Here is a 14,757-nt window from a genome sequence, read left to right on the forward strand (position 1 = left end):
CTGCACCGCAATTAACACGCCCGAGTGAGTCGTCACCTTGCCTAGCTGCTTCCCTCGAAATGTCATCTGACACGCCGATCCCGTGCCTTGCTTTTAGCCACTGCTTTGTGTTGGCCTGGCCGCGTCGAATTATATCTTCGCTCGCGCCACCGGTCTCCCTGTTGAGCTGTTTGGCGCCTGAGTATTGCTTGTTGCACGTACCTTGTTTTCACTTTTTCGCGGGCGTACTTCAAGCATAGTTTCGCATTGTTATCGTATAAGCGGTGGCCTTTGAACCGGTTACTGCAGGACGCCATGTTTTCGGCGGCTCCGAAGCGTGGAAGGAGCAAGAGGTGCAAGCCTCAGCAGCTGAAGCTGTCACTCGGCTCGTCCAGCGGCGCCTCTGGCAGCTGCCTACCGAGGTAAGTTCGCAGCCCGCAGAAAATAGTATACGTTCGTGTACTGCCACGTGTTATCCCCTCCGGTACGTCTACATAACGCACTTTAAGCTACTCGAATATTAACAGCCACGCAAATAGTGCGGGAAAGAGACGCGGGCGTGTTAGATCCCAGAGTGCAGTTGTTTTCTGCATCTGCCAGCTGTAGCCATCGCATGAAGTGACAAAGTAGAGCAGATTTTCTAACCATCTCAGTCGGACTTGCTTTTTTGGGTGCCTCCATTTCCTCTATTTTAAGACCCATTTCTGTCCCCAGAGCAACGCGGTCTGTCTCATGGCAGCATAGCGAGGATTGTTGGCCCATGTCATTGAGGTTTGTGGGCAGTGCCATTATGCGTGGTTTTAATGTTTAGTGAGTACTCAAATGCAGCATTGCCTTAGCTGTGGCAATTGCTTGTGCTGGCGGCAGAGTTTGGAACTGTTCCAAATAGAATTATTCAGGTGTGTGTTGAGGGACACGCCTTGTATGGCGGCCCAAACAAGCAGTGACTTCTTTACCTACCTGGACATGATTAGCTGCTGCTACAGAGCCTCCGGAAAGGCAGTTGTCATTTGAAAGAAAGCAGGATTATAATGACCCAGCGCTACCCACCGCGGTGGCTCAGTGGCTAAGGCGTTGCGCTGCTGAGCACGAGGTCGCGGGTTCGATTCCCGGCCGCGGCGGCCGCTTTTCTGATGGAGGCGAAAAGCAAAAACGCCCGTGTGTACGAGATTTCGGCGCACGATAAAGATCCCCAGGTGGTCAAAATTAATCCGGAGCCCTCCACTACGGTGCGCCTCATCGCCTGCGTTGCGTCGGCGCGTTAAACCCTACAATCATCAAATCAATGACCCAGCGCTGAGGCTCTTTTCCATGTAGAAATGGCTGGAAAGGCTTGCTTCCTGCCAACCAACTGGTGGTAGAAGATGAGGTGATGTGGAGGGATCTATTGCCTCATAGCTAGCATGTCTATCGAGTTCATTCAAGTTCTCTGGTGGCTGGAAAGAGAAGATGTGATGCAGATAGTACGAACACAGTGGGGTAACATTCTCATTTAAAGACGTTCATTGTGCACATAACAACTCCGTGAGAGCGTGACTTATTCTGCACATGTTCCTCCGAATAGTCAATGTTGGTTTATATTGCCAGGGTCAAACGTTCAAACCGATGATAAATAAAATTAGCTGTGTAAAAATTTCCCAGGACACTTGTGTCCACAGATGTGCTTTGAAGGTGAAAGCTTGCACAATACTATTATTTGTACTTATATATACACATCCTGTTGACACACTAGCCAGGCTATTTTGCTCTCCGTAATCAACCTTCATCCAGTATGGTCCTAAATCCATGTTGACTCATCGTAACCCACAATAATTCATTAATCCACCTTAGTCCCACCTGGATTCTTCTCAACTGACTGTAATCCATACCTTAATTGGTCTAACACTCCTTACTAATCATTTCTATCAATCACTAATCAATCGTTAAGTGAGCAGCACCCGGTGAATAATGGGACAGCTGGTCAACGGTGCCAAAGCATCACCACTGCTTTGTTGGTGGAACAGCTCCGAACGAAGTAAGAGGCTGGGCAGGTTTCAATATGTACTGCCGCTGGGTCTTGTACCAAGTAGATGTGTGGAACCCTTTTTCATGCCCTATGGCCCCCAGAGAAAGTCGAGTGCCTGTTGCCCCAAGGCAGTAGGAGCAGGTGACACGACATGATTGCACACGGGCTTCAAGCATTCCGTTGTAGTAGGCTTTTTTGTACAGTCAGTAGAAACAAAACAAAAAAAAAGATTATCACTGCTGACGGTTGACTAGAGTGGTGAAATCCTAATGGGTGGCACTGGGGTGCAAGTATATTTTAAGTGATGGGCTGCTCAGGGGCGGTATTCTCGTGTTATGTCTCTCTTGTGTCCCTTTCAAAAGTATCCCTTTTGAGCGAGTCCTGATTGGCTAAAAGCAAACAACCGGATGTGACGCAACGCAAGCGCGGCGGACATACTGCATTTGACTGCGGCTTCTTCGAACAGGCGATTTGAATTTCAGACAGACTGTTTTCGGAAGCAGTCATGAATGCACCGATTATCGCCTTGTTGTTGGCTCGCCGGCGGAACAAGCGGTCGAGAAGCCATGTAGACGCGTTCGATGTGCCCCGAGAAGCATTCTGCCAGCATTTGTGCCTCTCAAAGAGCACCGTGCGATGGCTGTGCGACGAGCTCCGGGTCGAACTTGGAGCAAGTCGAGGAGCAAGTTTTATGCGCCCTTCGTTTCTTCGCTACCACTCGCTTTCAGTCTGGGGCCAGTAACGAAGAAACGATATCGCTGCCGCAGCCCGCCGTGAGCCTGTGCATGATACGCCGCACCACGCAGTGAAATAAAGGATCGCCTGCCAGCTAGCTAACGGTCAGCAGGTGCAATGGAATAAACGATCATCTGCGAGCTTGATAGCTGTCGAGCAGACGACCAAAATTACACAAGCACTCTGCATGACATTTATAACCTTTTATTGGTACTTTACGCATACACATACCAGCCTAACGTTCGTAGACTTCTCGCGCAACAGGTGCGTCGTTAAGAAACGAAAATCCCCCCCCCCCTCCTCTTACACATTTTTTCACTCGTAGAGCACCACAAAAATGTCAACGACGTAAAGCACCATTCTGGGTCCTTGGAAAAGCCCGCGTCTGTGTGCCACAAGTGCATCTATGCCAAAATACGTAACTGGACGGTCATCTTGACGCACGGGCATTGTAACCGACCTCAAAACAGAGTCCAACCGGGAAGAACTGAGTAGCCGCAGCATTGTTTACACTTCACTGTCACAAGGAAACAGTTGACTGTAGCTGCCATCTTTGGATGTTCCTCCCCTTGCGGTGAAAACTTTCAACGTCGTAACAAAAAAAAATTCATCGCGTTTAGTTTTTCAAAATACGTTCTAATAAACACATAATAGATACTCTGATACGGTTTTAGTTCTTTAAAATGCGTTTGCAAGAACAGTTACGGTATTTGAATCAAAGGCCCACTGCTTTTAACTGGAAGTACGTCACGATGAAAGGGGTGCAAAAGGGACGGTTATGAGAATACCGCCCCAGATATTGAAGGTCATAGGTGTGATTTGGCGGTCAGTACATGCTTGCCTAGAAAACATTTTGCTCTTTGACAGTGCACGCTTTCTTGGAGGGTGAGAGGGGCAGGTTTAAAGGCCAACCGCACTGAAAATTGACCTCTTGAAAGCCCAATTTCTATATAGTGTACCTAAAAAAGACTACACAAGTCACAAAATGTGGCAGCTGAAATGCGTGCGTGCATGGTGCAAACGAAAAGCAAAACTGATTTTCGAAGTCGAAATTGAGAAGAGCGCAGCCCAGGCTGAAGTGGCGTTGCAGCTGGCGAGCGAGCGAGCGGCGGCTGGTTGGTCAGAGTAAACCTGTGCGCGAGCACTTACACATGCAAAAGCCATAGAACTACACCCAACAGAGCTCAGACTGGCCTAATGGAGGATGAAGTACCTGGCTGGCCGGAATGTCACTTCCGCTTCATGGGTCTTTGCGCAATCTGCCGGCAGGTGCAGCGTCGTGTGCTACGCAGCTACTTTAGCGTCTCTACTTGATTAACAGGTTGTTTCACGTGGCTATGAATCACACTCGGGTTGGTTTCGTTGTGCTTACTGCATGTTTAAAATCTATTTGGGTGAGGCAAAGTTTCAGTGTTGTTGGCCTTTTAATAAAATTTTATTGTTTGTACCTACCTAAATTCATATTATGTGGGCCCCTTCTAAGCGTGCAATGTCTCCTAAGGCGGAGCTGTGCCTGTGAATGGTGGGAAAGGTTGGGAGGAAAGCATTTGGTCCTGTAAGCACTGCAGTGGCCAGAAATTTGCTTTGACACACGTGGCTTTCTTTACTCTTTTTTTTTGTGTCACTTCGAGCAGTGATGCGATTGCATTACCCTGCCAACAAATGCATTTGAAGGGATGTGTCTTTAACAGGTTGCACGTTTCGTTCAATCATTGTCGTTTATCACGGGCAGGTGCGTAAGCCTCGCTTTCCCTTTCGTCATGGAAATGAAGTGTTTCCTGGCATGTTACTGTGTAAGTCGGGATGTAGGTCGAGTGAGAGCATAGGTCGATTATCTTACCCTGCCGCTGAGAAATGTGAGAATTTTTTATTGAGGCTATAAGCACTTTTTTGTCTAAGGTTATTCATTACAGCTGTCTGAAATCTTGTCAGACGACTTCCTTTGTCTGGCTGTCTCCCACACAGCAAGTCCGGGAAGCTGCATACGGAGCATTTCTCAAACATGTACAAGACCATGTCATCACTTGGATCTCTCTGATTTCCAGTGGCCCCAGCAGCCGCGGCAAGAGCAGCGGCAAGGACGACGCACCCATGGTGAGCCGCACAAGCACCACCTGCACCATGGCCGGCACGCCCGCACGGGGCGTGCTGCAGGCCAGGGCGTAAGTGCCGGCTTCTTTATTGTCCCCCCGCCCAGCTATTCTGACAACTGCTGCGCTTTGTCTCGTTCCTCTTACGTGCATCTAGGGACACCGCAGGGGTGTTTCGTTTTGCGTTCAGACACCAGTGCACAGTGGAGCCCATTCGGCATTGCTAAGTTTCACTCGTTCCGAAGGGCAGCACTCCAGCACCGGGTTATCGCAGTTTGGCATTGAGAAGCAGCCGGCAGATCTCAGGCTTTGGAAGCGAATGGGTTAAGGTTAGTTTGCGTGCGACCTTTAACTGAAGGCAGAAAATGGAACACAAAGTTGAGCACAAATTGTATGCACCACAAGTGTTGAACACTCAATGGAGCGGTCTTCAGCAGCGCATCTTCACCTTGCACTTGAGCAGAAGGCGTTCTCGGCTCTAAAAATGCTCTCGTGCACTGCCCACACAGCAAGGCGCAAAATGTGCGTGGGTGAACCACATTTTCAATTCCAGTTGCATCCAAGCAGTACCTAGAGATTTCAGTTCAGCGTCCGTTACGTCGGCGTCATGTCCGTTAGGAGGTGGGGCCTGCCTTGCTGTGCATTTCCCCTTTTTGCTGAAGCCCAAGCAGATGGCGAGACCTGGCAGGGTGGCGGTTTGTTGCTTTGGAGGTTACCAAGAAAGCCAGCCCCTCATGGCTGGTCAGCAGAACGGATTTGGTTGTTGGGTCGTGGGTGCTTCCTCCCGGCCCCATCTCGGCAGCTTATTTCTGCTAAATTTTTGCTGCCCAGTTCTGTGACCTTCTGTGCGGTCCAAGATGTCGGAAATCTCACACTTCAGAGGATGTGCAAATGGATGTCTTGTCTGCGTGCGCTCGCCCAAACATTTGCGGGTGGGGCTCGAGGGATGCCAGTGGAAGTCGCAGTGTTCGGGTAAATGCACAGTCCGCCACCGAGGGCCCCAGAGATGGCTCCCGGAGCCGCCGTTGGGGCTCAGTAGCCGAGGCCAAGCATGTGCTTTCAGTCCCGGCTGCGGCATTTTTTTTCTTCTGAAACGGAAGCACCTGCAGGTCGAGATGTGTTGAAGGTCACGAGGCAATCTAAATAGGCCCGGCATAGCTTCAGCACCCCAAGTGGGAATTTGGGGGCAGGGAAATTACGGGTGTTTCCAGGAGCAGCAGCGTGTGTGGGTCTTCCTCATGCACGTCCATGTGTTCCTTTTTCTCCTCTCCAGGCCTCACAGTGGGGCAGTGCTGTAGCAGCAGGAGCTGTGCAGTGCAGGGCAGTGTGCCGAGGACAGCCCGCAAGCACTCCTCGTGTGGTAGTGGCTTGCCAGGATCACTCCTGTAGTCGTCGTGTTTTTCAGTTGGAACCGGTTTCTCAGCTCGGCTGGCTCATCTTGATTGAGTCTTGAAAGATGAGGACACCAAGTGACGTTGCATGTGCAGGCCAAGATTGTGTGCGTGAAACCCGTGCGAGCCGTGCCATAGTGGAGGGCTCCGGATTAATTTTGACCACCTGGGGATTATTAACGTGTGCCGAAATCTCGTACACACGGGCGTTTTTACTTTTCGCCTCCATCAGAAAAGCGGCCGCCGCGGCCGGGAATCAAACCCGCGACCTCGTGCTCAGCAGTGCAACTTAGCCACTGAGCCACCGCGGCGGGTACTCTGTGAGTACTCTACATGAACTGTCTTCTTTTAAACCATAGGATGGGCTGTACCACTCCTCCTCGAGAAGGGACAGTTGATAAGTTATAGCGGAGCACTAACACAGGATTTTCCCGCTTGGGGGAACGTCAGGGAGCAGTTTTTTATTTGAGGGAGTGGCGGTGGGTATGTGTATATTTTTTTGCCTGGCCGTCTGACACCTGTCCTTGAAGGCTGGTGTAGCTAGCACTAGTTTGTTTTTGCAAACCTGGAGCAACTTCTATATAATCTTACCATCACGTTCTCTCCAGTTGCTCCAGAAGAGGAAGCAGCTGCAAATTCTTCTGGTAATGCTGGTATCAGTCATGTAAGGCTGCTTGTAGTATGTGCAGTGACTGTGATGACTCACTGCGTAGTACTTGGATGCCATTTCTCATTTTGCACCCAATGCTACAAGCTGAGCCATCATGTTGTGTTGCGATATTATGCTTTTTTTTTCCAAGCGAAGCTTGAAATAACGGACTTAAAGTGCAGTGTGTATGCGAAATGCCATACAGTAAAGTCCACCTTGAGAAGCTCTGGTGATGATGATGGTGACCTGAATTCACGTTCACAGGTCTATGCATAGGCCATTGGCAATACGTTTGGCCAAAGAGCTGCATGCTATGCGTCATACAGTAAAGCCCGCCGTAATTGGAGTACTATCCTGGGAATATCCTTCCACAAAAATCGCTTCAGTGTTGAGTATTAGCCAAGTTATCGTTCTCTAAAATGTGTCACCTAGAAGGCCTGGAAGTGTCACTCTTTCCTTGTGCCTCAAAGCACTGTGGATGCAGTGAACTGACCAGCTCAGAGCAACACAGCCTAGAGACACTTTTCAGGGCCCTTGCGTTCTGGGACACATGCAGCCATTGGCTCTGCTTGGTGGTACATTGCACTTTGCATTTTAGCAGCCGATGCATATGCCCCCCCCCCTTCCCCCCTCACTACCGGCTGCGTGACAAAGATGCTTCCGGTTGCCCAGTTGGCCCGGTTGCACTGTTTCTCACGTCAGTTTTAAAATAGGGCAAACAAGCCTTTGAAGGCCAGGTGGGGGCCCCAAAGGCCCAAAGGCAACATGCTCATTTATGACAATAATTGTAGATTTCCACCAATGTCTAGGACCCTGCTGGCGTTCCAGGCACCTAGGAGGCCGGGTCGCTCAGAAAAGGCTAAACACCACCGCAGTTATTCAGTCACCGCTCTATTAAGGGTAATTCAGCAGCCATGGGCAATTCACTACATTCGCAGGCCTATGGATAGGCCACATTGTTGGCCAAAGAGCTGTATGCTAAAAGCCACAAAGTAAAGCCCACACTGAGAAGCTCCAATGATGATGTCTTGAACTCGCATTGACGAGACTATGGGTGGGCCACGGGTGATTCGTTTGGCTGAAGAGCAAGTGGTTATGCAGGCACGTATTCGTGAGCATAATCGCGAGAGTGCTCATGAGCGTCGTGTGGACTAGAGGTGTGCACGGGCTCGGGCTTACCCGAAAGCCCGGGCCCGGCCCGGCCCACGGGCCAGGCTCGGGCCACCCAACTTATCACCCAGGCCCGGGCCGGACTCGGACCGAAATGTAAATGCTTCGGACAGGCCGGGCTGGTCTCGCACAGTGAAGCAATACTTAGGTTTTCTATGATATCGCAGAAACTACATGTTGCTGACGCGGTAAAAGCATGGGTCAGGTTTCAGGTTTTATTTTACATTCCACGGGACTTATCGTTAGGCCCTAAGGCACACGCGGGCGTATGGCAAGCCGGTAAGTGTGAGAGACCTGCAACTGCATGTCTTGGGATGAACTGAGCAACACATGCGGCTCAGCGACACACCGCCTAGGGAAGTACAACGAATGACAATTCAGCGTGACTAGTTTCCACCTCTAAGTTCGAGCGAAAACAAATTTTCAAGATGGAACACTTTGAACTGCAAACGCTGCTAGGGAAACCTGCGTCTCCATCTGTTTTCTGTAGCAGTGCCGTATTCAGGGTTGCGTTTCCTTCTCTGAGCCAACAAAAGTGAAGCTGTCAAAGACTGAGGTGACAATTCAACTTTAGTTTTGCTCTTTGTTTCGCCGGGAAAACATCGTGACGATCGTAGCTGGTGGTAGGAGGTGGCCGTTGCCCTCGGGCCTAATGGCCGACAGACGAAGACGAAAGGAAAAGCGCAACAGGGGAGTAAGGGGGTTTAAATGCGCCAACAGCCGCCTAAACAGTAACACTTAATATGATTGAAACTTTATAGATATGCAATATGCGTCGGTATAGAACGTAGTGAAGCGGCAACGATAAGATGTGCATAAATGCACGCGTGTACTTTGCGTCTCGATAAAAAAAAAAGGGACCGAGTCTGACAGCCCTATATACTCTTGAGAAAAGGAACCGTATACTGACGAAACAACAAAGTACACACCCTGTTTAACTCTTTCGTTACCGCGGGAAATTGACCAATTTTGAAGGGTCTAACAAAACATTTTTTTGTGCTATACATATCGGTTAGGCACACATTGCAGTGACATACAATGCAGATTATTCCACGTGCTTTCCAACGACACCAGTTTTATTAATGTTTTCCTAAATAATGATTCCTAAAAAAATTATCAAATTCGAAATTTTTGTCCGCGCGTCGAAGAAAAAAGAAAAAAGTAAGTTGTGTATAATAAACCACGTGTAGTAGAAAAAATTTAGAATATACATTTTGTAGGTAGACATTTCAAGAACCCGTCCTAGAAAAAAAAATGAGTTGCGCAGTACAATTTGTCAGATATAAAAGAAAATGTTAGCCCACGTGGTGCCCATGCCATGTGGTGAAGCCCAACCTCTATTTCAAGTTTTGCTATTTTGGATAGTTCTCTAGAAGAAATCTGGTGGTTTGACATTATTAAAGGCCCAAATTAGCCTCCACGTGATGTAAAAACACCTTGTCAATGATTATGACGGGCACAATATTGAAGGCAAGCAAGCGATGTGAAAAAATCCGCTTGGAGTTGAGAACCAAACTCTTTAGTGGATGCTTGTTGACGTTCTGATGATCGCTCATCAGTCAGAACTTTCATTTGCGTTTTATTATAATGTTCTGACTCACTATGGTAGCCCTGCTTGCAGGAATAAGGTACGATGCGCTAGAATCATGCCCAGCAAGCTTTCACCAAGCCGCCGTCGGGCTGTGAAGCGAGTTCAGCACTACGAGCCTACTACATTGCAGCGCCACCTAACAATTTCGAAAAGAAACAAATACAAGGCTGTTGGAGACTTTGTCAGAATAAACAGTACTACTAAGAAGCGACACTAGACTTGCGGAAATACCCTCGTATGAAACCGAAACTGGCCGGTGAACAGCTGGCGGTGTTCAAGGCCAATTGGAAGCGTTCTCCTCGTCCGAACTGATACCCGACGACTTGGTGTTATCGTTTGACTTTCAGCGGGAGCTCTTATCGCAGAAGCAAGGCGTAGATAAAGTGGAAGCGCGAGCGGCATGCTTGTTTTGAGGAGCAGTAGCGGGCAACGGAGGCGCCATGGCAAATGATCTTGTAGTTGGGTAACTGCGTAGTAGCGCCAAATATGAATTTCGCAATGCGAAAACGAAACCGAAACTGCTGGAAACTGGTTGACAATGTCATGCACACTTGCTAGACATGCGGGGGACCATCAGAAATAAGCTTTGGGAGAATAAAGCTGCCCTTTGTATGAACCAAAGATCATTAGTGAATAGCTGAGGCCATTTTCAAGTAATTATCACCTCTCAACGCTGTCGGATTACAAAGCTGACCCCGTTATTTGGTATTTGACTTGCCAGGAGCCTTTTGACAAAAAAAATATTATGGTAATGCAGCCTAACCACGACCTGCATCCTTTTTTCTCAAGTGAAGCAGCCACGCCCCCTTCGTCAAAAACACGCGCACCTCAGCTCGCAAAAAACGCCGCCAAAAATCTCAATGTCGCCGGAGCGGGAAAATTTAAACTGTTTCTAAACGGGCAATGCCTAGACTAATCACTGGCTGTATTAGGTGTACCAGAAACGACTACAACATGTCGAAATAGGCAATATAAATCATCGATCACCGGTGATCGATTTGAATAGGCGTGGTAACGAAAGAGTTAAACAAACACGAACCGGCTGGTCCCCTGGTATACAGGTCCCATTTCTGGATAGCAGTTGCAAAAATCAGGTTCAATTGCCCAAGGTGCCATTCTATTTTTTAATTGCTTGTTTTAATTCATTTGTGGAACATCATGAAATTCTGCACAAAATGCCGGGTTGTTTTGTTCCCGTTATGTTAGTTCCAGCTCTTTTTTTTTTTTCTTTTCAGTAGCTTGGGCCATTTCGGTTTCGGCTACTTTTGTTGAATATTTTTTCAATATTGCCATGAATTTGTCCGTGGTTTTGGGGGTTTTGGCTCTTTTTTTTTTTTTTTTTTTAGGTTGGGCGGTTCGGTCACCTTTATGTCGGTTTCAATTCTTTCGTATGTAGCTGAGCGAAGGACAGCTGCGGTGGGGATATGTGCACGATATGTTTAATTGGGGTTGTCTTGCCCGTTTAATGTTGGCTTTGCCTGTCATCATTTTCCTTAAGATGCATTTTACCGCTTTTAGGTAGTTTTCGCTTCCAAACGTGCCCCAATCAGGCGCGGGCCCCTACGGTATTTGGGTTGGAAACACACGGCCGGGCCAGGCCAGTCCCGGACCATAAGGTTAAAGGAGCCATGAAGAGAAAACACAAGTTTGGTTCATTCAAAAGATTGTCTCGTTAGAATCATACTGACACCACTTTTAACGTAAACTTCGCTCAAATAAGCTACATAATTAGGAAAAACGGGAATGGTCATGCGACCCACCAGCTCATTTCCCGCAACAGAACCTGTGATGTCACATGAGTTAAGCTCTGCGATTGGCGGAGGCTGGCAGAAGCAGACGCAAATTAGGTAGAACTTACAAACTAGACGAACGAGCGATTTGCGCTTAAATTTAGGGCACATTCTTTACAAAGCAATAAGAATGATGGGACAAACAGTGGAAGTTACGAAAGCACATGTAAACATAGAAGTACTGATGCGTTCTGCTGTTCGTACTGCGCACAGCATGCCTGGTTTCGCTGCACAGCACTACGGGGCTTGGGGTTGTCTCAGACGACACTGGCCGATTGACGCAAGCAACGGTGTCTTACGTGACCCCATTTGTCGAGCGAGCACTGTTTCAGGGAACGAATATTTTCTCCCAGAACAAAAACAAGCCAGGTTTAAATGCGGGCAAAAACAAACCAAACGCTTGCCACGGTATGGTGGCGCCATCTAGGCTACGGAACGTAAAGAAATGCGGGAACAAACCAACACCGCTGTACAGGGTGGAGACAACCTTCGAACGGTCCCGTGCCGCCGCAATTGGGCCAACGGGCTCGGCGCGTTATTCTTTTCGTTTCCCACGAGACCTAGCAACGCGAAACAGACAATATGATTCAAACTTCTTCAGTAAACCGCGTTGCGGCGATAATTTTAGCGCGGTTTTGACACAATGACTTGCTTCGGCGGCGAGCGAGCAACCAAAAATGGCGGCGCCAGCGTATACGTGTCTCTACCCTGTACGGCGGATGCGTGAATGAAGGTACTCTAGGCTGCAGAGCGGTGGGTTTCAGTGATGTCACTTGGGACCACGAAAACGCACGATTGAGCGGGAAAATGAAAATTTTAACCTAAATTGTTTAATTTCTCAGTGAATAAAGCACCGTTTGTATCCGGACAAGCGCTGGGGGCACTATAAAACACGAAATCTTTCGAATAAAACCAACTTGCATTTTCTCTTCGTGGCTCCTTTAAGGTCTCGGGCCGGGCCGGGTCGGCCCATCGGCCTTCTTTGTCGGGTCGGGCTGGGCCTACTTTGATGAGCACCGGGCCTGGGCTGGGCTCGGGCCCAAATTTTCGGCCCATGCACAGCTTTAGTGTGGGCCCTAAAGTTTGTGAGGCAGAATTGGAGGCTAACAGCTGACGAAGCCCTCGGTTGTCATCGTGCATTGTGTGTTTACCACCAAGCTTTGCGTGTTTGACCTTTTAGTTTAGGGATGGGTTAAATCATTTTTTCCGCTTCCTCAGTTTTCATCGTAATTCGTGATTTGTGCTATTAGTCATTTTTAGCCCTCAGCCACTGTGTTAAGATGTAGCTTCTGCACTGCAAAGTTGTGCAAACTTATGAGCACAAGAGGCACGTCGCCTGTATGTATTAGCTGGACTGTGTCCTAAAAGCCTTGCCGTTGCCTTCCGGGGTTCTTACCAATACGCACTCACACTGAAGGGGCAGTGCAAACAAGCATAAGAGCTATCAGAAGCTAGTTTTGCGGAACTAAGGGGTCTTGAAGAGTGTGGCCTTGTGTGTTTGTGCAGGCGTGCGCCGGAGTTCCTCTCCAAGTGGCCCCCTCTCAGGGAGAGGAGCAGCTGTTGTGCACCCTCTCTGCAAGCCTCCCCTCGCACCCTGGCTGCCCTCTTCGTGTGCGAGGAGGGCTTTTACCACCAGAACGAGAGGGCTGTCACCTGTGTGGACTACCACCTGGACTCTGAGTAAGGCTTCTCTTTCCATGTTTTGTGCCCTCACACCTTTGCCATTGGTGCCCCAGGTCCCTACTGATACATGCACACTGAGGGCGAGTGCAAACAAGAGTCAAAGCGACGATCCAAAGCCAGCTTTACGGAACTGGCAAAACGCAAAGGGGTCGTGACAGGTGTGGCCTTGTGTGTGCAGGCGTGCGCCGGAGTTCCTCTCCAAGTGGCCCCCTCTCAGGGAGAGGAGCAGCTGTTGTGCATCCTCTCTGCAAGCCTCCCCTCGCACCCTGGCTGCCCTCCTCGTGCGCGAGGAGGGCTTTTACCACCAGAACGAGAGGGCCGTCACCTGTGTGGACTACCACCTGGACTCTGAGTAAGGCTTCTCTTTCCATTTTCGTGCCCTCACACCTTTGCCATTGGTGCCCCAGGTCCCTACTGATACATGCACACTGAGGGCGAGTGCAAACAAGAGTCAAAGCGACGATCCAAAGCCAGCTTTACGGAACTGGCAAAACGCAAAGGGGTCGTGACAGGTGTGGCCTTGTGTGTGCAGGCGTGCGCCGGAGTTCCTCTCCAAGTGGCCCCCTCTCAGGGAGAGGAGCAGCTGTTGTGCACCCTCTCTGCAAGCCTCCCCTCGCACCCTGGCTGCCCTCCTCGTGCGCGAGGAGGGCTTTTACCACCAGTACGAGAGGGCCGTCACCTGTGTGGACTACCACCTGGACTCTGAGTAAGGCTTCTCTTTCCATTTTCGTGCCCTCACACCTTTGCCATTGGTGCCCCAGGTCCCTACTGATACATGCACACTGAGGGCGAGTGCAAACAAGAGTCAAAGCGACGATCCAAAGCCAGCTTTACGGAACTGACAAAACGCAAAGGGGTCGCGACAGGTGTGGCCTTGTGTGTGCAGGCGTGCACCGGAGTTCCTCTCCAAGTGGCCCCTTCTCAGGGAGAGGGGCAGCTGTTGTGCATCCTCTCTGCAAGCCTCCCCTCGCACCCTGGCTGCCCTCCTCGTGCGCAAGGAGGGCGTTTACCGCCAGAACGAGAGGGCCGTCACCTGTGTGGACTACCACCTGGACTCTGAGTAAGGCTTCTCTTTCCATTTTCGTGCCCTCACACCTTTGCCATTGGTGCCCCAGGTCCCTACTGATACATGCACACTGAGAGCGAGTGTAAACTAGAGTCAAAGAGACAATCCAAAGCCAGCTTTATGGAACCAGTGAAAGGTGATAAAGCTGTGATGGGTGCGGCCTTGCTACAATTCTGTTGCTACAAGTGTGATGCTTGCTCCCGGTTGATTCCATGAGAGAACGAACAAGCGTGTACACGACCATTTTTTATTCATTCTTGTTTTTATTTTATTGATATATGTGCGCAATATGGAAACCCCTGAAGGTCAAATAACAGTAACAAACTATCGTCTGGGCCGATTTCACGATTTTTTTTTTTTAATTTTTTGTTCACTGCTGGACGCCCATTTTGCGCTTCACTGATTAGCATTGTGGTCTAGTTTATGGCTCGAAACATTTTATACACACCACTTTTACTCCTTGTCGTACACAAAGACGCAAACTTGAAAAAATCTGCAGTTGCCAGCACCACTGCTGCTGGCATGTTGGAATGTGCTCCAGGCACATTCCAACATTTTTTTCTCCCGAACTACGCACTTCAGGAGAAAACAAACTTGATCTTAGGGGG

At 49.2% G+C, this 14,757-nt stretch overlaps 1 protein-coding gene across 1 annotated transcript; it reads left to right on the forward strand.

The window, feature by feature from the left end:
- Positions 1 to 294: 294 nt before the first annotated feature.
- On the forward strand, positions 295 to 14,147 carry LOC144166830 (uncharacterized). The gene is made up of 6 exons (XM_077696316.1): positions 295 to 401; positions 4,765 to 4,881; positions 12,907 to 13,080; positions 13,262 to 13,435; positions 13,616 to 13,789; positions 13,970 to 14,147. The coding sequence occupies exons 1-6, from the start codon at positions 295 to 297 to the stop codon at positions 14,145 to 14,147; spliced, it is 924 nt and encodes a 307-aa protein (XP_077552442.1).
- The last annotated feature ends 610 nt before the right edge of the window (positions 14,148 to 14,757 follow it).

This window comes from Haemaphysalis longicornis, unplaced genomic scaffold (genome assembly GCF_048455015.1).
Source record: "Haemaphysalis longicornis isolate Haplotype H1 unplaced genomic scaffold, Haemaphysalis longicornis Haplotype H1 scaffold_19, whole genome shotgun sequence".
NCBI classification, from domain to species: Eukaryota; Metazoa; Arthropoda; class Arachnida; order Ixodida; family Ixodidae; genus Haemaphysalis; species Haemaphysalis longicornis.

Bases quoted from the DNA above. Each gene is read 5' to 3' on its own strand.
- LOC144166830 (XM_077696316.1), top strand. From the start codon at position 295: ATGTTTTCGGCGGCTCCGAAGCGTGGAAGGAGCAAGAGGTGCAAGCCT. The intron at 402-4,764 runs GTAAGTTCGCAG...TCTGATTTCCAG, and splicing joins TCTGGCAGCTGCCTACCGAG to TGGCCCCAGCAGCCGCGGCA. The intron at 13,790-13,969 runs GTAAGGCTTCTC...TTGTGTGTGCAG, and splicing joins GACTACCACCTGGACTCTGA to GCGTGCACCGGAGTTCCTCT.